General features: G+C 40.1%; 1 protein-coding gene and 1 pseudogene across 2 annotated transcripts in view; both read left to right on the forward strand.

The window, feature by feature from the left end:
* htr2cl1 (5-hydroxytryptamine (serotonin) receptor 2C, G protein-coupled-like 1) overlaps nucleotides 1-4,393 on the forward strand; it is a 167,973-nt gene extending 163,580 nt beyond the window's left edge. For both annotated transcript variants that reach the window (XM_038732536.1, XM_038732537.1), the window contains 2 exons: nucleotides 1,068-1,297; nucleotides 3,456-4,393. In XM_038732536.1, coding sequence (XP_038588464.1) covers nucleotides 1,068-1,297; nucleotides 3,456-4,028 — 803 coding nt within the window. In that variant the 3' untranslated portion in view covers nucleotides 4,029-4,393. The remainder of the gene's footprint in view (nucleotides 1-1,067; nucleotides 1,298-3,455) is intronic.
* A 10,462-nt stretch (nucleotides 4,394-14,855) lies between these two features.
* Nucleotides 14,856-27,166, forward strand: part of LOC119913407 — a 44,405-nt pseudogene continuing 32,094 nt past the window's right edge.

Below are 27,166 nucleotides of genomic sequence, written 5' to 3' on the forward strand. Positions count from 1 at the left end.
GGTTAAGTAAAGATAAAAAAAAACAAAAAAAAAAACCTGTTCAGTAGTAGCATACTTCCCCCATGTGGAAACCAGTCCTGAATGCTACAAACAAGCAGGCTAATGTTAGAAGTTCTGCTCTTTTTTAGATTTGTGTAAGTTTACACTCCAACAACCACATGCCAACATTACCAAGATCCCATTACATTTGCCAGAAACATTGGTTAGTTCTCATCCAGAAGCATTTTCTCTTGTATCGTTAAAAGTGAAAACACACAGTTTGAAAGTATGAACCAGTATGTGAGCTACCTTAAGCAGCCCAACAGCACAGGGTTACGTCAGAACAAAATAACCGTCTGATGTTACATTTTTCCCTGTCATATTCATAATAGGACTACTGTAACTCTACACCATAACACAAGAAAAATGCTTCTGTTTTTTCCATGTATTTTACATAGACCTACTGACACTTTGAATGGGATATTTAGCTTTAGCCTTTTAGCACAACACCATGTATGTAACCATCCGAGGCATATTTAATACCCCTATTACATAACTAAAAGCAGAAAATATATCACCTAATCCACCAGCAGTATATTATTGTTGTGGTGCTTAGTTATCTGTCCGATCAGCTTGGGCAGCACGTAGACGGCTGGTTCCTGAATGCAAGTCGAGCCCTAGCTTTTCCAGTGAAGATGAAATTGCTTGATGTGGCTTTACCTGTTTTCCACCTTATCCTCTGGCATTCGAAACAGCAAAAAGTGTGAATCAAACATTCACGTCATGTTTAACCTTTTCATATGGCCTCTTACAAAATGTCAGCAGCCTTGTTAATACAAAAATATACTGAATGATTTCACTGGTTGTTGCCCGGGGTTAAATCTGCAGCAGTTTTCTTGTTAACTAAGTTGGAAGGAGTCATGGTGATAACAGACAAATCCCATCCTTCACTGTTCCGCCTTACAGCTGACAAATTTTTGACAAAAGCAAATGTGTGCGTGTTTTTTTTACTGTGGAGTTGCATTTCTTTAACCATAAACCTTTTTTGCTTTTAAAGATCCTTGATGTTTCTTTTGCCCCTCCCGCAGAGTTAAAGCCCACGCCTCCTCAGAGCAGACGAAACACCTTGAGCTGTCTGAAAGGAGCAGAGCCCAGCATACTGCTCAAGACGCCAGACAGCATAAGTATCATTCCCAGCTCTGAGGTGGCGTCTCAGCTCAGCTCGCCAGCTGCGGGGCAAACGCGGAGCGACACATCGGGTTGCCATGGCCGACGGGGGATGATGCAGGCCATAAAAAATGAGAGGCGGGCCTCCAAGGTGAGAATATAGAGTGGGGTGAGTGTTATTCAGGTGCACTTGTTTCAGGGCACCCAGATACATAATGTAACAGCTGGGAGATGAACAAATAAATACGCTGAGAGGTCACTATTGCTGCCAACTAGGCTTGGGCCGATAGACGATACCATCATCCATCGGCAATGGCTGACAAACATCACGACGTTGAGCAGGCATTATGATTATTAAACCCCACCCCACTGGCAATAAAATAAATCAAAATTTTTCACATTATACTGCCATGTGAAAGCAGGTTTTAATCACCACAAACATTATTATTAGAAATTTTAAATATGCTTTGCATCTTCCTCGGAATTCTCTTCTCCACACACTCAGACACACAAGACGCGTACACCTCAGGTAAACACACCAGCTTGCCCCGCCTCTCTCTGTCCCCAAGATTTTATTTCAAGATCAGTCAAGACCACAACTGTGGGAATATCAATAAATTGCCTGTCCGTTGTCCGATTTATTTGTTGACATCCTAACTTTGATTGGATGTTAACCTTACTGCTTCAAATGCAGCCCATAATGTGACTCACTCCTAATTTAAATTAGCAAACAAACAAACAGAGTCAAACAGACATGCCTAATGCTTGCACAAACATGGAAAAGGGGTGTTGAATAAAGATTGTTAAGTTGATTTCAGCTCTTATGTGGGTGTTTTTATGAGAATGAGGTCAATTTGAGAAGTGCCTATGATCATATTCCACATTTTGTTGTGTGTCATGTAGTGTTGGGCACTGGCCTTGGTCTTGACTTGGTCTCGCCCTCCATCTGTCTTTGTCTTGACGTGGTCTCACCCCTTAAAGTCTTGGTCTTGTCTCAGTCTCGTTAAACTCTGGTCTTGGTAATGACTTGGTCTCAGTTTGGGTGGTTTTGACTACAAGACTATGTCATAGTATTGGTATCAAAACATTTCAAACTTTACTCAGACTTTCTTAGAGGAGGTGCAAAGATGAGCAAAATCTTTATTAAAATGCTTTATTAATCCAAGAAACAGACTGGATGGTGTGTAGTGAGTTACAATAGTCAAGGCTTGGATATAAGCACGGACAAGTTTTCCAGATCTGTGGCTGAAATAAAAGATTTTAACCATGGCTATATTTCTCAAATGACTTGATATGGTTAGCATGTAAGCAAACAGTTGCCTATTAACACATTAAGCATACAGGAGCAACATTAACTTAACATTTGTGTTTCTAGTCACTTGATGAATTTGGGTCTTTAGCTACCAGATGCTACAATATGTTCACCAGCTAGTCGCGCCAAAACAATGTGCTACAAGTTACTAAAACGCTCTGTTGACCTGAGGGGAACTGCGGAGTTGGGTGAAAATTATATAAATGCTTTGTTTGGAGAGTCATTATCACTACATGTACTTCATGTGTGCTTGAAGACCAAGAAACCCGCTTTCTTCCGAGTAACTCACCGTTGCTTTCCACACAGAGCATTGCAAATGTCTCCTCTGAAATGTTTAGAAGAGCTCACGTTATCAAATCCAGCCAGACACTTTGAGCAACGTCAAACAGCTTGAAGCTTTGCAGTACTCACAGAGAGTGCAGCGGTGGTGTGAATTCAAATTCATGTTGGATCAAGGCATTCATTTGCCTATATCAGACATTAAAATCTCATTAGAAGTGGTACTCTAACAACGATATTAAAAAACATCAGTATGTGTGTATGATGCATGTATTTCAGTTCATTCAGTTCAGTTCAGTTATCCACTTGACAAAAGACATTTTTCTTAAATTTTCCTGAATGGAAAACATTACATCCCCGCCACCCTGTACGCAGGATAAGTGGTTGACGATGGATGGATGGATGGAAAAGAGTACATGTTTATTCTCATTATTATTACCTCTTAACTTTAAAAGTGCTGTTTTCAGTAAAAGAAATTAGGGTTTTTTTGTTATAGGATTTCAAACCTATGCCACTATTTAGTTATAATTTCTTCTCTTGTTTTTTCTTTCTTATTTTGTTCTTTTCTTTCTGACTTCTGTCTGCCATTCATTTTCTTCTTTTATGTTTATTTCCGTTTTTCCCTTCTTCTTACTTCCTCCTTTCTTGTTGTTTTCTTTCTCCTCTTCTGTTCCTCCTGCCTCTTTTTACTTTGGTTCTCTCTTCTTGCTATCTTCAGGTCCTGGGAATTGTCTTTTTCCTCTTCCTCATCATGTGGTGTCCCTTCTTCATCACCAATGTCACTTTCGTCCTGTGCCGGGGCTCCTGCAATGCGCCGCTGCTTCATGACCTCCTCAACGTCTTTGTCTGGGTGGGCTACATCTCCTCCGGAGTCAACCCTCTGGTTTACACCCTCTTCAATAAGACCTACAGGAGAGCATTCTCCAACTACATAAGGTGCCAGTACAATATGGGGGCCAACGCAGCTGGACAGAGTTGCAAAACACTCCTCGTCCCCCCGCCGTGTCCGTCACACAGTGTGACCCCACTTCTGATGGGCAGTCATGGGAAAGCAGGCATGGACCGCAATAGTAACTGTCGCAACGGTGGTAGGGGCGATAACGGTAGGCTGACGGTGGACCCAGATGACATGACAGATGACGAGACACAAATTGGAATAGTGTCGCAGAGCCTCTCCGAATGCCACAACATTGGTATGCCTTCAGAAATGGAGCCGGAAACTGAGGTGGAGCGGGAGCTGTCACTCATCAGCTACAGCCCCGCCTCCAGAGAACACACAAGCAGCGTGTGATTACATGCTTTTTGTTGTTTTATGTCTTCTTTTCAACCTGCAGACGCTGGGCCGAGCAGCGTTTCAGTGAGCTGGTGCTGGGAGCCTACAGCATTTTGATTGCTGTAAGTGGGTACTGCTATTGTGAAAGGACTAGTCTTGTTTGAGGAGCTTTATCCCCACACTGAAGTGCACTACTTACAATAATGAAAATAATGTTAGTGAAATCAGATTATGAGAGAAGGTAGCCTCTAAGATGACTGAGTGAGTGTGGTTTTCCACCACGGTTTTGGAGTGAAAGCCAATATTTCAGACGTGTTTGTTTTCTAATCGGTGTCAAAATGTTGGTTTTCAGACCTCACATGGAGAATAAAAGCATTTGTTAAGGTGTTGCTGTCACACAATGTGGTGTACTTTATGGGGAAGACGGTACCAGCTGAAATCCAGACAGGGACAAAGCCCACATGATAAGGGACACTCAGTGAAGAGCTTATTCTCATTGTTAACCTGGTAGGGAGTCAAGAGGCGCCCGATGGAGTCCCACTGATGCAGGTTCCAGAGTCAAGCACCAACCGCTGAGGTCAACGGAGTCAAACTAGGACTTCAAGCCTTCACACAGTCAAAATGCAGTCTGAGCTCTGGTTTATGTGGATTCTCTCCACACCAAGCAAACTAAACCAAATCTATTTTTGTGCCGGTCAAGCTTGACGACAACAGTCATAGAATATATCTGAATGAACCTTTCCAGCATGTATAATCAAACTATTCAGCCGACAAAAATGGGATTTTTCGCTAAAGGAAACTTTCTCAAGGCTGCAGTCAAAAGTTTGTCTGAGAGGACCGAGATGAAGGAATGTGCAGGGACCACTGGTCTCTGGTGGACTCACAGTGCCATCTGGTGGTCGAATGACACAGAGATGTTTCCCACGGATTGAATAAGGGGCTAATAGAGCTCAAAACATGGCGCAGGTCCAACACAACTGTCAGGCTATTGCTTCTGTTGACCAATGCAACCACTTATGAAAGAATTTAATTCCCAACTTCTAAAGGTTTTCTCTTTTTTTTTACTGATAACAATCAATAAAGTTTAAAATAAAAGTGAGTAATCTAAAAGTAATAAAGAAAAATATAGTATGAAGTTTTTAATATAAGGGTGCACAAACTTAACGTAAGATGTCATTCTTAAATCAGCCACAGCTTGCTATCATTAGCTTCATCAATGAGCTACCACTGTCTTCTATTCAGCCTCAAAAAACAATAAAAAAAATAACTCAACTCATCTTCCTTAGCTGGGATCAAATCCCACTTTTTTTCCCCAAATGGTGGAATGTTGTGGATGGGCAATCATATTATTTAGGTAAAATATTAGTAGTAGAAGTTCATATCATGAAAGCAACACTATCTTTCCATAAAATAGACAAATAACATTTGATTGATCAGCTCTTACCAGCTCTTACTTTTTGATGTGGTTTCACCACATGCAGTAAATCAATTTCAGCGATGAAGAGAGAAGAGAGAGAGGTTTAAAGCTCATTGCTAGGCTGGCTGACTGAATATTACCCACATTTAATAAATGGCTGCACAATCCAGTATATGCATCTTTGTGATTGTTGTCCTACTTAATAAACATATCATATTATCAAATGACATATCAGAATATTCATGTTATCTGAGGGCATAAGTGTGGGCTGTTTGAGATTCAGAGCATCAACTCTGAGAGACACAAAAAAAAAGAAGTTCTACTTTTCAAGAGATGAAGTATTTTTATTCAAGGTCAGTCTTTAGATCAGTGCTTTTCTCTCCAGAAAAAAACCCTCAGCAGCATGATTTCCACTTATGCAGCTGGACAGACGGAACGTTTAAGCTTTAATTTCAGCTCTGAGCTTTGGATTTAAATTAGCTCCTTGTTACATGTAAGGTCTGATGATGTTTTCAGGATGCCAGTATCTCCTGGAATTGCCCGATGGTTCCAAACCCTAAATAAGACTCTTTGATCTCTGACTGCTTTACAATCTGTCCGTCCTGACTCACCATAACCCAGAGTGTGACTCAAAGACCAAATACCTTTAGATTTCATCTGTCGCATAAGATGGACAGAAAGTCAATACTCTAAGAGACAGACCCTTGACTCTATCAAGACATGTCACCAACCCTCACAGCTCTGGCATGTTGATTTTCTTAACCTCCCTCCTCCAACATTTCATGGACTGACAGGCAGTGTAATTCCGCCACACTACATCCCCATCAGCTGAAATATCTGCAATATACTGCCTAGATTAAATGTTGTGTTGATTTTAAAGGGAACAGGTCGTGGTGGTAAATTTAGATTTCTTAGCAACAAATTCACCTCTTATGAGACAATGTAACCTGAATCTCGTAGGCATTTAGTGATTTGCTTTGTAGGTTTATTAATTCAGTAGAGCTAAATGGTTGCACTATAAAGGAAGTGCATTGAGAAAAGTAACATTTTAAGAGATCACTTAAAGGGGGACTCTGGCAGTTTTACACATCAGGTTCAGTTTACTTGAGCAAAATATAAATAACCCAGATTATGTCATAGTGATGTCACCAGGGTAATCTTGGTTTGGGCTTGGGACATTTTGCAACAGAATGTCTTAAGTTTTAAAACTACAGGTCTAAAAGATGCAGGCATTTGGGAGGCAGTGGGTCTAATGAAAGATGTTCTTGAGTTGCATAATTGGAATTGTAGTGTTTTTGCAGATTGACCCTAACCCCAAAAGTCAGGGTATCTCATCATGTGCTGCTTCGCTTTTGATCTCTGTTTAATTAGTGTGTTTTAATCCTGCAAGTTCATGGACATGTGCAATACTAAATGGCTGGAGTACCCCTTTAAATGCCAAAAATAAATACTGAATGACACACCGTTAATTACTGAGTTTTCCTTCCAGCCTAGCTGTTATTTTATCAAAGCAGATGTCACTTTCCCCTGTAACAATATCTCATTTTGGTAATAATCCACTCAGTCATAGGACAGCCAAAATTACAAACACTTGAATGTACAACCCTTTTTTTTACCCATAATTCCTCCTTCAAGGTCAAAGAGCAAAGGATAAAGCCTGTAGTTGGACCAATCGACTCCAGAGCCTGAGGTCTGCAGCCACCTCTGCATACAATTAGAATGAAACAAATGAACTGGGATCATTCTGATTTTATGCGTCTCTGCATAATTTATCCAGTATTTGTATGCTACAGACTTATACAGTGGTCATTTGCATCACTTTTCTCTCCACAAGGAGAGGTCTACATGAGCTAATGTTGGCAAGCTGGCACCAAAGTTTGGCCTAAAATATGGTGCATGTTTGAAGTGATGTTCAAAAAGTCCTCTCTCTGCCTCACTCGGTTTGATTTTGCTCTTTCTTTAATAGTTGGGAGTAATGAAACAGCACAGGGAGGAAAGAAAGAACAGACAAGGAGCAATCAACAAAATGCTATACTTGCAAACAGCGTGCAATACCTGCAGGCATATCATCTTTATCAAACTGCAAAATTCAAACATAAACAAGAGAAAAACAGAAGAACAAATAGAGAAGAGAGGACTCTCTGAACTATGTTGAACGGGTCTTATTTGATCCATCCAGGTGTGAGAAGGCAAAGAGCTACAGCCAGGCCAGCCAACTCAGTATGTCGAGATGTAATAACTATATGTTTCCCGTGTACCCGTGTGTGTGTACCAGGCCTAGCTCAGATTGCTATCTGAGATTGATTCAGTAACTTTTCTGTGTTTTATTGATTGCGTCCGGCACAATGGATTGAATCAGGTTGTCCCTGCAGACGCTCGAGGTCCAGACAGATGAAAGCAATCACTCAGAGAGAGTATCTGGAACGATTTCAACTCATGATTCGATCCAGGCCTGGTGTGTATAGAAATAGTTGGAGCCATTTATTGACAGAGTTTCGCTTTAATACATTTAAAGAGGGCCGATTTGGGCTTCTTTCCCAGTTTTCTGTTGGAACTATTTATTTGCCAGGAGTAGTGAATTCCAACATAAAAGCGTCTGTAAAACCTTAACTTGTCATTTTTACACTTTGATTTTCCTACAAATTAAACAAACAAGATATAACATGTTTATTATTAAGCTTTAACGGGGCTGGTAGGTAGTTTTCGTTTAACTTTTGGTCAGAGCCAGACTAGCTGTTTCCCGCTCTTCCTTGTCTTTATGCTATTCTAAGCTAACCAACTGTTTACATGTTTAGTGCACAGACATGAAAGTGGTATCAATCTTCTCATCAAACTCGCAGCAAGAAAGCAAAGTGTATTTCCCAAAACATCAATCTATTCCAATAAATAATTTTTATCTTTCTTCAGTGAGAAATATAGCAAAATTGATAACAGCAGTAAGTTGCAACACTTAACCACAACACAAGTCATGTAATGCATTAATGCAGGTGGTGGGGGTGTCACATACATAAGATGCTTGCCTGGGTTCGATTCTCACTGTGAGACATCTACCATTGTGTCCCTGAGCAAGACACTTAACCCCTAGCTGCTCCAGACATGTATAGCAATTGTGAGTCGCTTTGGACAAAAGCGTCAGTAAATGAATAAATGTACAATGTCCATTAATCATTCATAGCAATGTCAAGGAACGTAAGAGAGCTCACAGATGGATTTTTCTTTAAAAGAGATCCAGTAGGGAGGGCTGGTACAGTGCTACCTCTCCATTAAAGATGTTTTTTTTTAAGAACAGAACCCACAAGATCTTACAGTTTTCAAATGTAAAAATACCTCAAGTCAGTAGGCACAGCAAGCAAAGATTTTCAAACCGACTGGCGGACCCTAAAGACAGTTTTTGTCCAAACCCTCACCTATCTTCCCGAACATGTAACTCTGTCACTAAACGACTCTGAGAATAGCCAGAGCTGCAGGTTGTTCAAGAGTTTGGCAAACCCACCTTCTCCAGTGCACCTTCCCTGCATTAAAGCTGACACTGCAGATCAGTTGTCAGGTTTGTCTCACACTTGTATGACCCTGCGCTCGCGGATTAGCTAACTTTCTTCTTCTGTTATGCAGTGGCTGTTTTTTTATACCATTTAAATTGTAAATGTTTGTCTATGACACATCTTAAGTTTATACAATGACTCTGCCATCATCCACACAATGTATATTTTCTTTATTTCTGTGTGATGCTGCTATTTATTTATTAAAATATTATTCTAATGTGTGGGCCATTGCCTTATTTGTACATTAACCACATGGTTGTTTTTTACTTTATTCCTTGTCTTGCTCAAGTGTCCAGTAGACCAGACTCGCCTTTGAATCCTCTTCTGAGCTTCCTAACATAAACAAGTTATGGAACAGTGTCAAGGAATGCCTGAGGTAGCTGAGGGGAAGTGAGACGATGACTGCTTTTAAATTGTGTTCAGCTCCCCCTGAGTGAACATTTCTTTCAACCCACCACAGTACCAAACCATAGAGCAGCAGTACAACAATCCTCCTGGTAAAGGTTACTGAAAAGCTTAGCATTCCTCTTATGATTAACAGCTACACACCTAGCTGTGTAATTTGATAATAATAGTATAGGTCCCACCTCCCTGCACTTGCTGCCCAGTGTGCTCTACTATTATGTTCTTCTCTACTGCAGCTTTTAAGTGCTTCACAATGCCCTGAAAAAAGCTAATTAAACCCTTAGCCTTGGCTGTGTGTCAGCTCTACCCATTGAGCCATGCAGGAAACCCTCATGAGGCGAGTTTTTTATTTTATTTTTAATCATGTGATCTACTCAGGTTAATTCAGGTATGCTAAAATAGTGTTAAAATGCAGCATTTTACAAGTGTGGTCATGTGAAGTGTATATATATATATATATGTGTGTGTGTGTGTGTGTGTGTGTGTGTGTGTGTGATTTTCAAATGACTTGATTGGTTAAAATGACTTGATTGGTTAAAATGGCGCTAAGCATGATTTATTGCACAAAATATCCAGAATATAGGTCTGTGCAGGGTTGCAAATGAACAGTGATTACCTCAGCAGGTGCTGAGATTTCTTTTAAAAAACACTTTAAGGAGGCTTAAAAAACCCCGCATGCATTTCCAGCTGATAAATGATGGTGCTGTAAGAGAGATAAGAAAGGTAATGATTAAATGTACTATTGTTACCTCTCCTGCTGACATTTTTAGATCTGTGCTGTGATTTGCGTGTTTTATAATCTGCACAAAACCATACTTGAAAAACTTTATTCATCAATGGGCCACAGATAACCACAACAACTTTTCTGTTTGGCTGCTGGTAAAGAAAGGCAACAAATTACTTAAAGCACCTTTAAAAACAGAAATCCTCTTCTCCAGCCTCGCACAGCTTAACAACCAGGGGTGATTCTAAATAGAGCCACAAGGTGGCACCACAGTAACCCAAAGCATATAATAGGTGCGTTCGAGAAGACCGCGGCTGATCTTACTGTTAGCTAAGATCAATGACTGATCAGGCAATAACTAGTGTGGTTAGAACTTTGTGCAGCCGGAGAAAAGCAACTGCGGCCGCCTTGTTCCCTCGATGTTTGATGACATGGTGACGTTGCAGCAGCACTGGCGAAAGTCGGACACAATTTCTAACCAGCATGCCTTATTTAAAGTCCCCCATGCACCGTGGTGGTTCTAGACCAATTTTATTGATGGGACCAGGCTTAAATTATCCAAAAAACAAACAAACAAACTTTAGCTCAAGTTACCATAGGGAGACCTGGGGCAATTGTAACACACTCAGTTTCTCCAAACAGAAACAAGCTAGAGTGATGACACTTACTGTGCACATGCTCAGTAGGATTCTCTCTCTGCCTGTGGAAAAGGAGCAGGAGCATTTCACCTCAGCAGACGTTTTTAACAAAATACTGATTTTTAGGTATGAAAGTAACTTTTTGGATGTACAGTATTTTTCTTCTGGTGTCTAAAGTTTAAATTACTACAAATTTAAACATACATAGATTTCATCTCTAGGTTATTGATTAACAATTAACACTAACAAACGATGCTTATATACTTGTGGCTAGGGGGCATACAAGATTTTATCATGGCTGCAACATCGGGGGCAATTTTAACACAGTGTTCACTGATGTTCCAAGCCACATGGCCCAATGTAAGCAGCTTGTTTGTCTGTGTTGACTACTTTTGTTAGAAAGTGAACATATTTCACTAAATTTAAATGTAAAACTACATTAAAAAAGGGTGTATTAAAAGAAATGGATTTGTTCTAGTATAAACAAATCATCAATTAACATAGGTCAGCGTTCTTTGTATAAAATAATGTGTGTTTTAAATCTGTTTAACAGAAAGTGTGAATGTTATATAGGCCTAAGTCTGCAAAAGTAAACTTCCTTTCGATTTCAGTTTGTCTACATAGTGGATTTAAAGTAGTTGATTGTATAAGACCCAGCAAAACCAAAGAGAATGACTAGTTCACTTGTGAAAAGCAATTTCATGAAGATAGAACAGAGAACTTAGCAGAGGATGCCTGACATCTAAAATAATTTAACCATATAAAAACACTCTTAAGTAACATTAGCAGTAAAGTAATTACTTGACATACAGTGGATTAATATGACTTATTGCCGGGGGCAATTGTAACACTCTGACTTCTTGCATTTATTTAAATATCATAGTATTTTTCTGTGAAGTGAAAATATATTAATTACATTATTATTTAGTGCACATATATGTGTTTCTTATATCAAAAGATGACTTGTGTCTCTCAAGTAGTCTGTGAGTTATTAAGGAAAATGTAAAAAATGTTACAATTGCCCCCGGTCTCCCCTACATTCTTTGATGCAACACTTCTTTGTAAGGCTTAATGAACAGTTTCCCACTATAACTTTTGCTAAGAAACAACAAACATCTCCATATTCACCCCTGTTATTAGTCCTGATGTGAAATATACCCAAAACAAAATGCTTCATAGTCCTTCATCTGTGCATTATGGATGGGGATACTTATTTTTAGCAGACTGCATGTCCAGTCTGGTAGGATCAGTAGGCTACTGTTTGAGTGAAAAGTGCTGTATAAACTCAATGCATTATTAAATTCTTATGATAATAATTTACCATTTAAGGAGGGGACCCTTTCCAGCAATATCCAAAGGCTATGCAATGGAAACATGGATTACAAGGACAAAATATTCTCAATGCTGCATTCAGTTTAATTTCGTTGCAAGGAAGATATATAACTATGATGAATGTAGACCAGGGCTATTCAATTACAGATTCAATTGGGCTGGATTTTAAAACCAGGACACCGAGATGGGCCGGACATTTTCTCAGGAGTTAGGATCATTAGGATAGGAGAGGCTTCAGGTCGGACAATTATGTTGAGCCTTGATTGGTGGTGATCAGTACAGTGCGTGTGAAACTCAACAAAGAGGAGAAGGAAACGATATAGCTCACTCTTTAGCTACTTTTATGAACTATAGCCTACATGTAGTTTACTTTTTTGTCATATAGGTAGGCCTATGTGCTGGGCTACATGGAGGATGTGACCCGCGGGCCTCCAAACCAATAGGGCTGACTTTTTGTTCCAAGGTCTGTGTTACAGGTGCAGTGGCCACTGTTGGCTCACCCCCAAAACCGCCACAGAGCATGTTAATTCAGCACTGCGCAGCGCCGCATGAAGTCAAACGCACCTATTCATAAGCAACAGTAAACTACCACAAAGCATCAAAGGACGTCTCACAAAGTAGCCTACTAAAGATTACAAGAAGCAATGTGACAGTTTCTTGCAGTACTTTGTGTCTTATTTTAGGTTTTCTAAGCAAGCTTAGACTTTTAAAATCCCTGTCCCTGAGCAAGACACTTTTGCTCCAGAGGCCTGAGACCTCTGACATATATGGCAATTGTAAGTTGCTTTGGATAAAGGCGTCGGGCTAAATGAAAAAAATGTAAATGTAAAATCTTCTGAAATGTATGTCATAATGGAATATCTAGAAGCTGCACTGTATTATATAATGTGTGAAGCATAGGGCATACAATCAGTTTCCCAATATCTGTCCCTTATATATGCTTGCTGTGTACCTGTGGACAAGTATTGGTAGTAGTAGTACTGCTTATCCAACCCATAGGTCCTTCTTCTTGGTACGCCCGTCATTTGAAATCAGCACCACGGACAGCGACAGCTGTAGGACGAGATGCCTACCTCACATACAAAATAAACAGCGCCGCTGAGCGGTGGAGCTGCAAAACAGCACGACTCTGTGAGATAAACTATGGTGGCTGCACGGCACTGTATGGCTACTGGTCGATGGGTAGCAGGGTTATCAAAGTCGTCACGGTTGAGTTATTGTGTGTAAAAGGACTTAAGGCCTTAAAACAGGACTAGATCCAAATCAACGACTTAATACTATACTACGGCTTTACTTTGTTCTGATTAGAAATGCCTGTTGGTAACACAACACATGATGCACCATTTATTAAAACAGTAAATAATCCCATTACATTTCTATACATGTTAGACTGTCTTAAAATACACTTTCCCCCTTAAGCTCCCATACTATTTAAATTAAACGTGTCCACGAATATACCTATTATTTTATTCCATTATCTATCTCTATTTAGCATGAAAGGCCTAGTTGAAATGACGCCAGTCAAATGAGCTTGTTTGGCTGGCTGGAATAAAAAATAAAAATAAATGTCTGGTGATTATTACTTTTCCGCTCTCAGTTCAGTAATTAAAGCGAAATGAGCCTCCACATGTGTTTAAATGTAAGTATTCCCACAGGCCTGCAGCGGCTCTGCCTCCTCTGCGCGGCGCTCTGCCCGCTGCTTGGAGTGGGTGGTGGTCTCGGCTTTCACCGGCAAAAGTCGCAGCTCTTCGGATACGCATGCGCCGTTACATCAATTTGCTGCATCTCCATGGTTCGTTTGAGCTGCGTCAAGCTAACAGGAGGTACCACTAGAAATAACAGCAGTCAATGCATTTAGGGTTCAACATAAAGTAACTTTAAACAAGTATTGCACTATTGTACTTAATTATAGCTTACACAATGACAGTAACGTGATATCATATAGGTGGGTCTGTTAGAAACAAATCTGTTCACCCTCACTTCCTCCTCAATATTGCTGCAAAACACTTAAAGTGAGAAATTAATTGTCATGTAAATGTTTAAAAAAGAGGTTGTCAAAACCTAAACCAGGGTACTCTAGTAAAACACGTTATTTGTGGAATTGGTATGTCCAAGAGCCTAATCTCAAGAGACAGTTCAAAGTTGAGTAACGTTAAATAATAGAAACATCTGTCACAATCTTTTTATATACAGTCTATGGTCACAACGCAATATAATTCAACAGCACCACCACAAACTACAGCCTCCAAAATGAACATACAGTTAAATGAACGCCTCTCCAAAACAGTTTCAACAAAAAGTGAAAATTTGTAACCTTTCCTGAAGTGTAAACTGCATTAGTTTGACCTAATTGTACCTAAGTGCATATTTGCAATAAAACCAAAATATGATATTAAAATATAGGCTTAACTAAGATGCATAGCTTAAAAATCAATGCAAATAGCAGAACGTTCATCAACAGACCTCTCTCTCTCACAAAAGAAGGATGCTTAGTTGTACTTTAATGGACAAGATTTGCCACTTGCAAAGAAATGGGTGAAATATGTTAATGTGTGTACATTCAAAATAATTTAGCAATGCTTTTGTTATTTTTTATTGCAAAAATACTAGACAACTAGGACCACTTACACACACACACACACACACACACACACACACACACACACTGTGCAAACTCCCTTGAAAGTAGTTGTTATATTGTATATCTAATTTATTTATATAAAATGATTGTATGTTTTTCAGCAAAGTCAGTACAGATAAACATGAAACAAATATAGCCTATAGCTATATCTAGCTGAAGATAATTTGCAGCTATCATACCTGGTGGTTAGGCTTTTTAAATTAGGTTAAAATGACTTCACAAACTAATTTACAGAACAGATAGTTTTTGAAAACATCTTGTTTAAAGGCTAGGTTCATATCTTGTGTTTCCCCTTCTGTTTCGTAATTTTAACGCAGGCTTTTATTTTGAAGCTTAAATCGGAAGTGGTCTTTCCTTGCAGTGGGCAGCTACTTGACGCTCGTCAGGTCGACGGACGCTGCCTTGGAAACGACATAAATCCAGTCCACGCAGCTGGGTTGCGAGCAGGGACCCAGATTTCCTCACTTCAAAGGCTTCCGCTCCTCTTCCTCCTCCTCCTCCTCCTCCTCTTCCTCCTCTCTCTCTCCACCCCTCCATCCATCCGTCCATCCATCAGTCGAGCGGCGAACATGGGCGGTGTAAAATGAAATGCAGAACAGAGGAGAAGGAACGGAAGGAACCATTTAAATAAAATAAAAATTAGAGAGAGGGAGAGAAGAAGAAGGTAACGGGAGCGGCCGCAGCCAGGTAAGTCTGACCGGATTTTAAATCGGCTTTGCATGTGACAGCAATGGTGTGGACACATGCCTTCTACGGGAGCACGTACAGTGAGGGCGGGCGCGTTTGTTATTGTTATTGCATCGTACACACACACACAGGCATAAAACACAATGCACGGTCCGCACTACAGAAAGCCAGCTGAGCTGCGTGCTTGTTAATTAGAGCCCGTTTATCTGCAGGCGTGAAGCTGCATGTTCCTCCCGTTTTCCTTCCCAATTTTTTTTCTCCTGCAATCTTGACCGTCATTTGCCAACGCACACTGGTCAGGTGTCTCTCCGCTCCGCCTGCAACAAAATGTCACCGGTTGGTTGAATGTGTCATAGGATTTGGCAGAGAACAAGCGTGTAGCTGGATGTCGGCTGAAAAGAGAGCAACGGGGCTTATACAGGAGGTGTGCAGGGGATTAGTCTGTGCCAGGGACCCATTCTGACCGTCAGTGTAGGCCATACTGATAAAATTGCATTTATTTTTCTCCACATGAAATTCAGTTTAGAGATGTATTAACTATAGCATTAATAGCCTTAAATTAGGGATGGGAAATAAAACAATAATAATAATTATTATCGCTGTATAATTTACGTCAATAACAATAGAACAAATTTTCAATAAAAGTTTTATTTAATTCATTTGAATCACAAATTAATAATTAGTTAATTTTTCTAATAAGATATTTGTTTTGTTGTGGAAAAAAGATTTTACTGTAATTGTTTTGAATGTTCTACCTCAGACTGTTTGTCATCAAATGTTTATCCTGACCATAAAAAAAAGTTTAAAACCACAATTTACCATCTGGTTTCTTCAGTTTCACAAAAATCTAGCTTTAAACTTAAAAGTATTGATTTGACATTTATCGTGATAAATATCGATATTGAACGATAAGAAATTTTTATCATGGTAACATTTTTGGCCGGATCACTCCGCCCGATCTTAATAGCACTTATATAACACAATATATTTGGGGTTTTAGACCTTTTGATCTGACAAAACAAGCTATTTCAAGATTGTGATGGACAATGGATTTAGGTTACCAAATTATTATCAGATTGTTAGTTTCAGCCCTAATTCAGACATCAAAGCAGGACGGTGAAGACCTCACGTTATTATTTCTTATTTCTAAACCTCCCTCCACCGAACTCAGCCCATGTCGGAAAGAGGTCAAACTGAATTTAAATAAACGATAAAAACAAGAAAAGCTTCCGGATTAACTGTTTTCTTTTTTAAATACCATGGCAAGCTATAGATGGTTTAGTTTTGGGGTTTAAATAGAGCAGGATCATTTGTTAAATAGGGGAGGTTAGCGTAATAAGATATTCAACAGGGTGATGGTTCAAACCCACATTCATTGCATTTAGCTGCCCTGCAGAATCTCCCTTGAGCAAGACGTTGAATCTTTCCCAGCTCCAGTACTCTGTTGCTTATCTTCTGATCGGCCATTTTTAAAATTTATTTTAGCTTTTAAACCAGTGATCTGCTTGTTAGGGAAAATGTCAGTATGGTATTCGGTGTGGAGGAGACTTGTAACAGTTCTTGCCAGAAAGCCAAACAAAAACACAGTTCCCTCATATGCCTTATTTTTCTAACATCACCACCATACTTGGACATACAAACCTCAAAGTGAATCTGACACAACGCAAATATTATAACTGGATGAAATGGGTATTAAATGTGAGGGCCCTGCCAAAATTAAACTGCTGAAGTGGAAAGACTTCAACATTTAACTACTCTGTCATTAACAAATATACGCGTCCAATTCTGTGAATAGCAACTGAGTCCTTTCAATTCTAGACTCCAGCCTGGACGAACAGTGATTAGATAATAGTTTTCTTTGTGTGTGTGTGTGTGTGTGTGTGTGTGTGTGTGTGAAGCTGCTGTACAGTACAGAGTTGTATTCATAGGAGACAGTGCTCAGACAAGCTTGTGCTGATTCTTTTACATAAGCGAATCATCGAAGAAGGAGGGCAAAGAAGGCTGAGCGCTAAATAAGCATAAACGCTCAAAAAAGGGACCCCGCGCAACACACACAGATGCATAACTACACGCGCACATTCACACACGCAGTAACTCAACTTGAGGGAGTGAAGCAAAGACAAAGGAGAGGTGATGTTGTGCTGGTTGATGCTGGCATGTTCTCTGCTAGGGGCACAAAGGGCATTTTTCTTGTTTTACTTTTGAGATGCAAACTTCCCAAAGGAATTTCTAGCTCGCTTGCATTTACAGATATTTTTTTCCTGCCTTGTCCACCACCTTCCACAACAGGGAGATCATTAGTGATCACACATTTTTAGAGAGTAAAAACACTGAAATAAGGACTTTTGTTTTGAGGAAGTTTGTTTCAAAATGAGATCCGAAGAAGCCAATTTGGCAAAATACTTGCAGGCATAATTGCAGCTAACAATTTTCCCAGTCCATTAGATAGTTCTACATTATGGGAAATATATTCACTTTCTTGCCAAAGTTAGATGAGAAGATTGATACCACTCTCATGTCCGTATGGTAAACATGAGCATAGCAGGCGATTAGCTTAGCAAATCAACAAGTCCCCGTAATCACATCGCACTTGTCTTGGTCTATGTCTGTTTGTATGCAGATTAAACAAACAAGACAGGTTAATTATTAAAATGTAGGCTAGTGCTTTTCTCCTACTTCCAGTCTGTATGCTAGGCTAAGCTAATCACCTGCTTCAGCTTAGCTTCATATTTGGCGCAGTATCTGTCTTCGCATCTAACTCTTGGCAAGAAAGCAAATTAACTTATTTCCTGAAATATCCAGATAGTCCTTTTGAATGAATAATTATCTACTTTGCCTAAAATAATGACACATCATGATATGTTAGCAGAGTTAGCATTGCATCTTAAAGTTACTTAATTATTAAGACCAACATGCAGAAAAACAGAAGTTATAATTTTATGATGATAATATGTTTGGTTGGTACTTTTTACTTTATAAATTACCCAAACTTGGAATCTGTTTATTATGTGCTGCTCTAGTAAAGGACTGATTGTTTCAGCAGGCTGTTTTACAGCTACAGTAATATTTTAGAGGAGATGATCTGCTCTGGTTCTAAATACTTACTAAAAGACATAAGGTGATATCTTTGGTTTCCCTAATCAATCAAATCCTGTATACGTTCAGTGCGGAACACTTTCTGTATGCAGAGCTGCCAACTCTCACACATTGAGCGTGAGACTCACGCAATTGACACTTTTCACACGCCCTCACGCCATACATCAATTTTCTCACGCATTGGAAATACTAATGTAGCCTGTAACTGATAGCGTCGACTCGGCGTGATTACACTCCACCCAGCTGATGTGACACCGGCGGACGCTGTGACAGAAATCAAGCGAACCCGGTCTCGTGCAGTGAGTGGCAGACAGTTTGTGATCAGGTAACGTAGCTGGTAGAGTTTTGCAATATAAAAAATGTATAATCTGAGGCACAGCCTTGTTCTGTTAGGAATGTGAGCTGCACAAAGCTGTTGAAATTAATGTGAGGATTTGTGGTGAAGTGTTTTCAGTTAGTTTCATTTTGCACAGCTCTCATCTATACAGTCCCAAACGGGTTCTGTGTCTGTCTGTCTGTCTGTCTGTCTGGGATTCTATCATATCAGCAGAGCAAGTAATGAACAGCAGATTATAGGGCGGGGAGATTTTGAAAAATATTGTGAATTGTGATTAAATGATGACGTTATTCTCATAGAAATATTTCTGGAGATGTCAGATTACACAGATATGCGGGATAGATGCAAAAAGGTTTGAAACATTCAGTACAGAGTTTCTAACAGAATTAATTCATCCTTGAGGTGAAAAGGTGTCACATTTAAAGAGGAACTTCCCCAAACAAAGATACAAAGGGGAGGGAGGACTAATTCATGAAAGAAAAAAAATACAGAATGCTTGAAAGCCACACCCCTACTGAATTCAATTTTATATTTTAAATAGTCACCTGCTGCAGAGTTTTGTGTTTCCATTGACATAGCCTAGATAAAAACATTTCTACCATAAAGTGATGCAGAAAAGACAGGAATTGGTGCAGAAAATTTCACCAGAATGCAGGTAATTAAGTGTTTAATGATAAAAATTTGCTGGGGGAGGAACCCCCATACCCGACCCCTCTAAATACGTGGCTCCTCCATTGCTAAAGGAAAGCCTATGTTCTTGCTTATGAACTAGCCTAAAATATTCAATACATTATCTAGAATTAAAAGAAATGCAGTCTCTGGTTTAGACACACAGATTCTGGTGGGGGAAGCATTCCCAATACATGTTTGGTCAGCTGGAGGTTGGCAAGTATCCTGATCACACTGATCTGACCATGATTATTCACTTGGCTTTCCATCTACACATACGTGGCTGTGGCATGCAGGATTAAAGAGTGATGCCCCCGACCCCTGCAGAGGGATATGACACAGCCTAAAATGAACCGACCTCCAATACCAAATCTCACTCCAAACTAAATTGAAAAGTTGGCAGCCCTGCTGTATGTTGTACCAGAAGAGCTTGTCCTTTATTTTAGTATTGAACAAGCGTGAGCACTTTGGTTATTCTCTTTTTGCTTCACTTCGCTCTGTTTCTTTTCTTTCGTGAGTTTTTCTGATGCAAGCTCTGTTTTGAAGCCCTCGTCTCTTCTTTCCTCTGGTGCAAACAAAACCTGTTGCCTTTGAGCAGCACACTTGCTCACAAAAACATGTGAATTTTGGCTTTTGACTGACAGTGGAGGTTGAATATTGCGTTAGCCTTGGGAGATTTTATGCTTGTATTTGAGGTTGAGGTTTAGGCTCTTAGTTCTATCTTTCAAGCAGTAAATACATAAAATGTCCACTGTATAATTTAAAGTCTGGACGGCTGCCAACGTGAAAACAACTTTCCGTTTTGAATGTTTTGTATATTTTCCTCTGCCAGCACCTTGCAGAGTCTTTGCTACAGATTTAAAGCTTCTGGTTTCTCTGCTGAAACACAGAGGATGATTAGGGTTCCAGAGGTAAGCGGTGTGTTTTCACAGTAATCTGTATTTTAGGAGCGAACCGTTCAGGAATGCGTCTCTGTCCCTGGATAGAAAGCACATTATACGTTTTCCAGATGCATGTTCTTTCTTGTGGATGTTTTCAATTCTCCCTCCCAGAGGAGCTTGTTCTTGTTACCGAGTCTCCACTCTGTTCTTTGGTCTCCTCTTTGAACCAGATCGGGACGATTTTTTAAACGTTTCAAGGTGAAAGGAAGTGGGGTTTGTATGTATTACTCAAACAGATCTCTGACTTCCTTACACTTTCCCTGGGACACATGTTCAGTGCGTCTCGTTGTGGCTAATGGTTTGAATTAACTCTGAAGATACACAGCAGCCTCTTCAGGGTGCACTCAGACTGAGTGATATGGCCACTTAGAGATCCACTGCGGGGCTATTCATAGTATGAATAACCATCTGACACATTGAATAGAATCTGTCTCTCAGGAGTTTTCCATACAGTATTTTTCACTCTGTTCCCATTGAAAGATGATAGTTATAGAAAAATGGTTAATGGCAAATAGAGTATAGAATTTGAAAATGTCCAACTCTACTGAGATGAATGGGCTGAAAATAACACATACAGTTCTCCTTAGCATTATATTTATCTACAAACTAAAACATGTGCCATCAGAATAACACTGATCATGTGGCGGATAGATTGTATTGCTGCTCTTGGCTGTCTCTTCCTTTACTGGTATTAGGAGGGAGAAACCAGTTCCAGCATGTTCATCCTCAACTGTTCAGTTAACTGAGTCAATACAGAAATTACTTTTGCTGGATGTGGACGAGTCCTAGACAAACCCTCACAGACGGATAGGATCTAAAACCTTAATAATGTTATGATTTGTTTGTATGGGTTTGTTTTGTATAACAATTAGTCAGAGATATTTAGAAGGTACAGATGCAAAAACACACTGGAAAGCATTAGATCATCGCCAATCATACTTGCCAACCCTCTCATTTTTCATTGCCCTCTCCAAGTTTTCTCCGGGTTCACAGTTCTCCCGATTTCTTACAAAAGTTCACAACTTTGTGTCCTTTTCACTGCCTTTATTACTGTTTATGGAACTGTATAGCACGTGTACAGCGTGCCAGAGTTTCGACAACTCTCATTTGACGGACACCAGCTTTGCGTCGAGTCCTGCCCCCTACTCTGCCTCTGATTGGCTAACCCCAACCCCACCCTAATCCAAACCAACAGATGCAACGAGTATTAACCAATCAACAGCAAACTTGTCGAAACTCTGGCAGGACAAAAAAATCACGAGTGGCCTCCATGTTTACTTCCGTACAGCAGCGCTGCCTGTGACTGACCACCATCACTATGGTTGAGTATGCGCTGTAACTGCCACTTGACTTGCTGTCAAGTTGCATGTTTGGGTTCCTGTAGACCCGGGGTTCAAAGCCAGGTATATATGTAGATATGTATTACTTTTTATCTATATATCTATCTTTAACAGTCAAAAGATTGGATCTGAGCAATAAGGCCTGCAGTGTTAATGTACTTTTACTCATAGGTAAAGGTGTAACCACCAGAAAATTACTAATGTAGAAATGCAGTAGTTGAGTTGCATGTTACACATGTGAAAGACACAACCACGCTTCAAAACAAAAAACAATTTTCTGCTGATTTTCCATGTGCATGAACTCTGTCACAATATATATTTCTGACTTTGTATCTACTTGCGGTAGCCCTGCCCAACTCCATTTAGTCTAAACTTACTTCTGCATCACAACTCTCCAGGTTCAGACAGGAAAAGGAAACTATTCTGCGTTATTGCTGTCAGGAAAGATATATTTTCTGAAGCACTTTGTCTCTGGCTGCTAGGAATGTTGCCAGGCTGTGGTGCGGTCCCAGAATGTGCAGAGCGTGTCATCGTTCTTCCACCTGGTCGTCTGACCTCACTGCTTCAACTGTGTCGGCTTTTGTTGTTTTATTCTCAGTGGGATGATGCAAAGTGCAAGCAAGGCCAGTCTATTGATGACACATCGGCATGGGTGTTACACTGTACAATGACACTGATCAGCTCGCCGCGTACCTCAATCTGCTGCTGTGTGTGTGTTTCCTTTTGTGCCCGCCTGTGCTCTGTGTATGTGCGTATTGAGCGTTCTTTAATGCTGCTGTATGAGATTAATTTTAAAAACACACAAGCTATATTCCCTCTCTCTGTATCCACGTCTTCATCTGTTATTTCTACCCTTTTCCTTTTCACTCCCCCACCTGAAGAAATGAAGAGCCTTAATCAGCGATTTGAGTCCCTTATTTGAAAAAGATACTTTTATCAAATCCTGTGGTGAAACTGGGATCTCTCTTTCCTCCATCCACAGGGAGGTCAGAGGTACGGGCTAGCCTTTAGGGTTCAGTGCCTTGCCTTGAGTAGAGTGGATGGTGACAGATGTGAGGGCTTTAACCCCCTTTTAGATCAAACCTCAGGAGTTTTAAGTCTTTTGGCTGAAAGGTCGTCTCACTAGCCACTCCATGGGTACATAAATATTTATCTGTATGATCGTGATCTAAGTTTCTAAGTTATGGTGTTCTGGAGGGAACTACGTTTTGAGCTAGAAGTCATGATGTCTTGTTCTTGGTAAATGAGTTTCTCACAATCACCCAATTTACAGAACATACAGTGCTCCTATGAGTGCCCAAATGGTTAGCTGTTTGACAGAAACAATCTTGGTAACCTATTTTGATTAATTGAATAAAATCTGCAGCCCTGAATCCAATCCAAATAACCTTATTAACCAGAAATTATGTTACATGATGTCAGTAAACTCCACAATTCAGGCTCATGCTCACCGCTCGGTCTCTGGTGCTTTGTACCACAGGGACCAGAAAAGTAAGTGGAAGATGTAATGTTGGCGAGTGAAGCTTCCTCCCTCACTTCTGCTCAGCAGACAGCTTGGATTTCGCTCAACTTTCAATTCCTCACATCCTGTGAGCAGAGAAGTGTGCCTACGCTGCAGCAGGATTTCATTTGGGCAAAAGGAGCACATGTATGTGGCTTCTGTTATTGGGGATAGGACACTCTGCTTGGGACTTTTAGATTCAGGCTGTTTGGACTAGTGTGTTTGTTTTATTGTTGTTGTTGGTTTTTTTTAAAAATAAAATTCTTACTCATTGGAGATTTAAGGTGTTTCACACAACATGTTGGAGGACATTGCAAGTCATTGTTTTGTGATAACTGTGGCACTGCTCCAACGTCTTTTGCAGCAATGCTTTATGTTGAGCCTATTGAGAGCTTTTACTTTGAAGAGTTCTGAAGGACATTCAAAAGAGACTCTGGCCTGTTTGACACACCTCTGAAAAAGCCGCCAGGAAACGTGTGATTGGATTCCCCTGAATTTCTTCAGGGAGATGAAAATAAGCGGCCATATGTTTATATTATGCGGATCAAACACCGGAACGCACACACACTATTGTGAGCATGTGCAAAAGTGTCCTTTTATTCAGTTAGTTTAACCAGGGAGAAAAAAATATCCGCAGTAAAAATAGATCTTACAACCTTCCTAACAGGAGTCCTGCACAGTAGGCCTACTGACTGAGCTAAACGTGCATATGATTTGAAATAATTCGACACTGTTCTGGCCTGCCATATAACGACTTATTTGCCGACCCCTGCTGTAAGAGTTGAACTCCGTTGTCGTGTGTATCCACATTATCTTCACTATCACCACGCCAGCACAGGAGGAAGAACTAGCTCCCCGTCATTCCTTACCATGAGTATCCGGTGGCCATACCATTTATGCAGTGGCAGCACTTACTTAAGCATCTCTAGGGGCATCTCTGGGGGTATTAGGTAATTGATGAGTACTTTGATTTGTCAAGTGTCAAGTCATTCATTGGCTTAACCACAGACAGAAATTTCTTTCTGGTTTTTGTATCCATTTAATTTTGATTTACAGTATATGAAATAATTAATCTTCCAGTAGCTTGTTAGCTTGAGCTTGGGTTCTAGCAGTTGTTAATAATCATAAATGAACCCAACAATTATTTATTTTGCCGCCTTTACCAGTCAACAAGCCAGCCTTTGACCAGAGCCAGCCCTATACTGTTTTGTATCTTACTGGTTTCTGTGTCAGTCTCTGTCCTGTTCCACCTCCCCAGTATAAACTGGGAGCAGGAAACTGGGACATGTGACACATCACATCACAGCTTTAATATGACCTGTCTCTTCCCTGCCTTCGTCCCAGTGTCCAGGCCCTCCTGTCCACTAACCTAACCCCACACCAGTAGGCCCAGTTTGTTCTATGTGTGTGTGAGGGTTTGTTTTACTTTATTTGTGGGGTCCAAAAATTCCACTCAATTCCACTATAATGCTGGACCCCACAAGTTTAAAGAGCTGTTTGAAGGTTAAGACTTGGTTTTAGGGTACGGGGTAAGATTAGGCATGTAATTGTGATGGTAAAGGGTTATGGTAAGGGTCTAGGGAACGCATTATGTCAAGAAGTCCCCACAGGGATAGTGGAACAAAAACTGTGTGTGTGTGTGTCAAGTCACATGGTTCTGCCGGATGACTTGTTGCGATCGTGCTGACGCAGACACATTTAATTGTGAGAGATGGGGTCGCAGAGGGGCTTCAGGAGAGTTCTCACAACACACACACACAAAGAGTGGAGGCCTGAATGCAGTTCAGAAACATTGCATTCATTCTGTGGCTGACCTGTTTACCAACCACATTAGCAGAGACCAGAATAGAGCAGTATAAAATAGCTGTTTTGTGCAGTAATTCAATATCTTCAGATTTTACACGCAATCAATGAAAATAAAATATCGTTATCATATAGTTGTTCTTTAAAGGAGTGTTTGTTGCTTCTGCGCAACCTTTGTCTGAGTTAGGACAACCTGAATGAACTGTTTTCCCGCTGTGTGTTTATTTTTGTCGTCTGCACATCCCTTGCACAGATTACATTAATAAATTAGTCTTATTGGCTTTTTGCTCGCGGGACTTTTGTTGCACTTGCAGTGGCGTGAAAGCAAACAAGTGCACATAACAAATAGTTTCATACTGCTTTTTGGTGTAGTTTATGCTATGTGGTGTTTCTCACACACGGAGCTCAGCAGAGTCGAGGAGAGACAGACAGTGGACGACGGCTGCACTTGTTGCATTGCTGTGCATGAAAGCTTCACAAGTAAAAACACCTGTGTGACTGATCACACTTAATATAGCTAATACGGATAAGTTAAAATGCCTTGATCAGCCCAGATACCAATTTTTGTGATTGGATCGGGACATCCCTTCTTCTTAGCTAACTTCAGATTCTGCAGGACAAAACACAGTTATTGTAATGCTTTTCCACAGCATATCCATTCAGCGGAATGTCCTTGAGTGCACCACCAAGGAGAGTTTTGAAAATGCTCCTTGCATACTAGTGTCACATTAAAAAAAGAAGAAGACTATAGCTGGGACATGCTCATTGATGGATTACCTACTGTTTTTTTGTACTGTAGCGCATTTAATTAAAACACATAGCTAGGGGAAATGGTTGGCGATAATATAAAGTATAGATATGAATGTTAATGACCTGAAAGAGGGGAAAAAACACTGTAATGCAGTTAAAAATCAGGCTTGTTGAGTAAAAAAAACTGGGTTTCTATTATTTAATACTAATACCAAGACCAATAAAGAAGCACAAAGCTATTGATCTCACATAAATTTGTTAATTTACTTTTAGTTCAATGTCAGTGTAACCCTGAATAACGTCTGAGCTGAATAACAGAAAAACATTCATAACCTTTATTTTTTTTACTGTTTTGCCTGGCACTCTGTATTTGTGATACACCGAGTACATAAAAACAAATACCATTAATGAATTGCAAATACCATTTGACTATCAGGATAGTGACATTGTTAGAATGTGTGTGTGTGTGTGTCTCATTGTGCCTTTGGCTCTTTTGTCTCACATGTTTTATTCACCGTTCATTAAAGTCGGCTGTTTCATAACACTTCATCTGCATTCACGCTCAGTTAAATGGTAGACACATATACACACACACACTAGAGACAATGAAGTGACTGAGATCTCTTGCAGAACTTCATTGCCGCAATGTAAACTCTCTGTCTCTCTCAGTTATGTTCTGATCACTTCATTATCCGGACAAAAATGAAAATACTTCCAAAGAAATCATGACAACTCCACAGAGCCCGCTACTGCTACTCCCAAAAAAATTTAAAAAAGATAGAGAGAGGAAGCAAGAGGCAAGCATAAAATCGCTCATCCTGTCTCTGCTCCTTTCCTCTATCACTCTCTTTTGCATAATTTGTTTTTAGGGAGGATTAGTGAGAAAGTGGGGGGAAGTGCCACCGTAATTGTGATCGTTTTGTACAATGGCTCCTCACCCAAGAGCATCAACAAAAAACAGACATCAAAGAGAGAGGAGTTGGAGTAGGGCGGGGTGCATGAGGGAGATGGAGAGTTTAGGATGGAGGAAAGGGGTTTTCAGAGGAGTAGAAAGGAGGCCAGGAGGAAGCAAGAGTCAGCGTGTGGGGAGGTTGGGGTGGGTGCAGCTGTAACTGAAAATCGTAGCGGTTTAAATTTAAATGATCATCCTCAGTCTAGTTTGAACAACGTCAAACAAAACGTCAAACACAACCGGTGTTCTGCCATTTTTGTGACATCAAACAAAACAAGGCAGCTTTTTAAAAATGGGATTTTCATTCAACTGAGAGCTTGTTGCAGTCATTTAAATATACATATCTGCTTTGTTCTGCTTCTCATTCGCTGACTCCTTTTG

Source organism: Micropterus salmoides, unplaced genomic scaffold, assembly GCF_014851395.1.
Source record: "Micropterus salmoides isolate LMB-PRFRI ecotype aquatic unplaced genomic scaffold, ASM1485139v1 Ms_hic_scaffold_2, whole genome shotgun sequence".
In the NCBI taxonomy this organism is placed as follows: domain Eukaryota; kingdom Metazoa; phylum Chordata; class Actinopteri; order Centrarchiformes; family Centrarchidae; genus Micropterus; species Micropterus salmoides.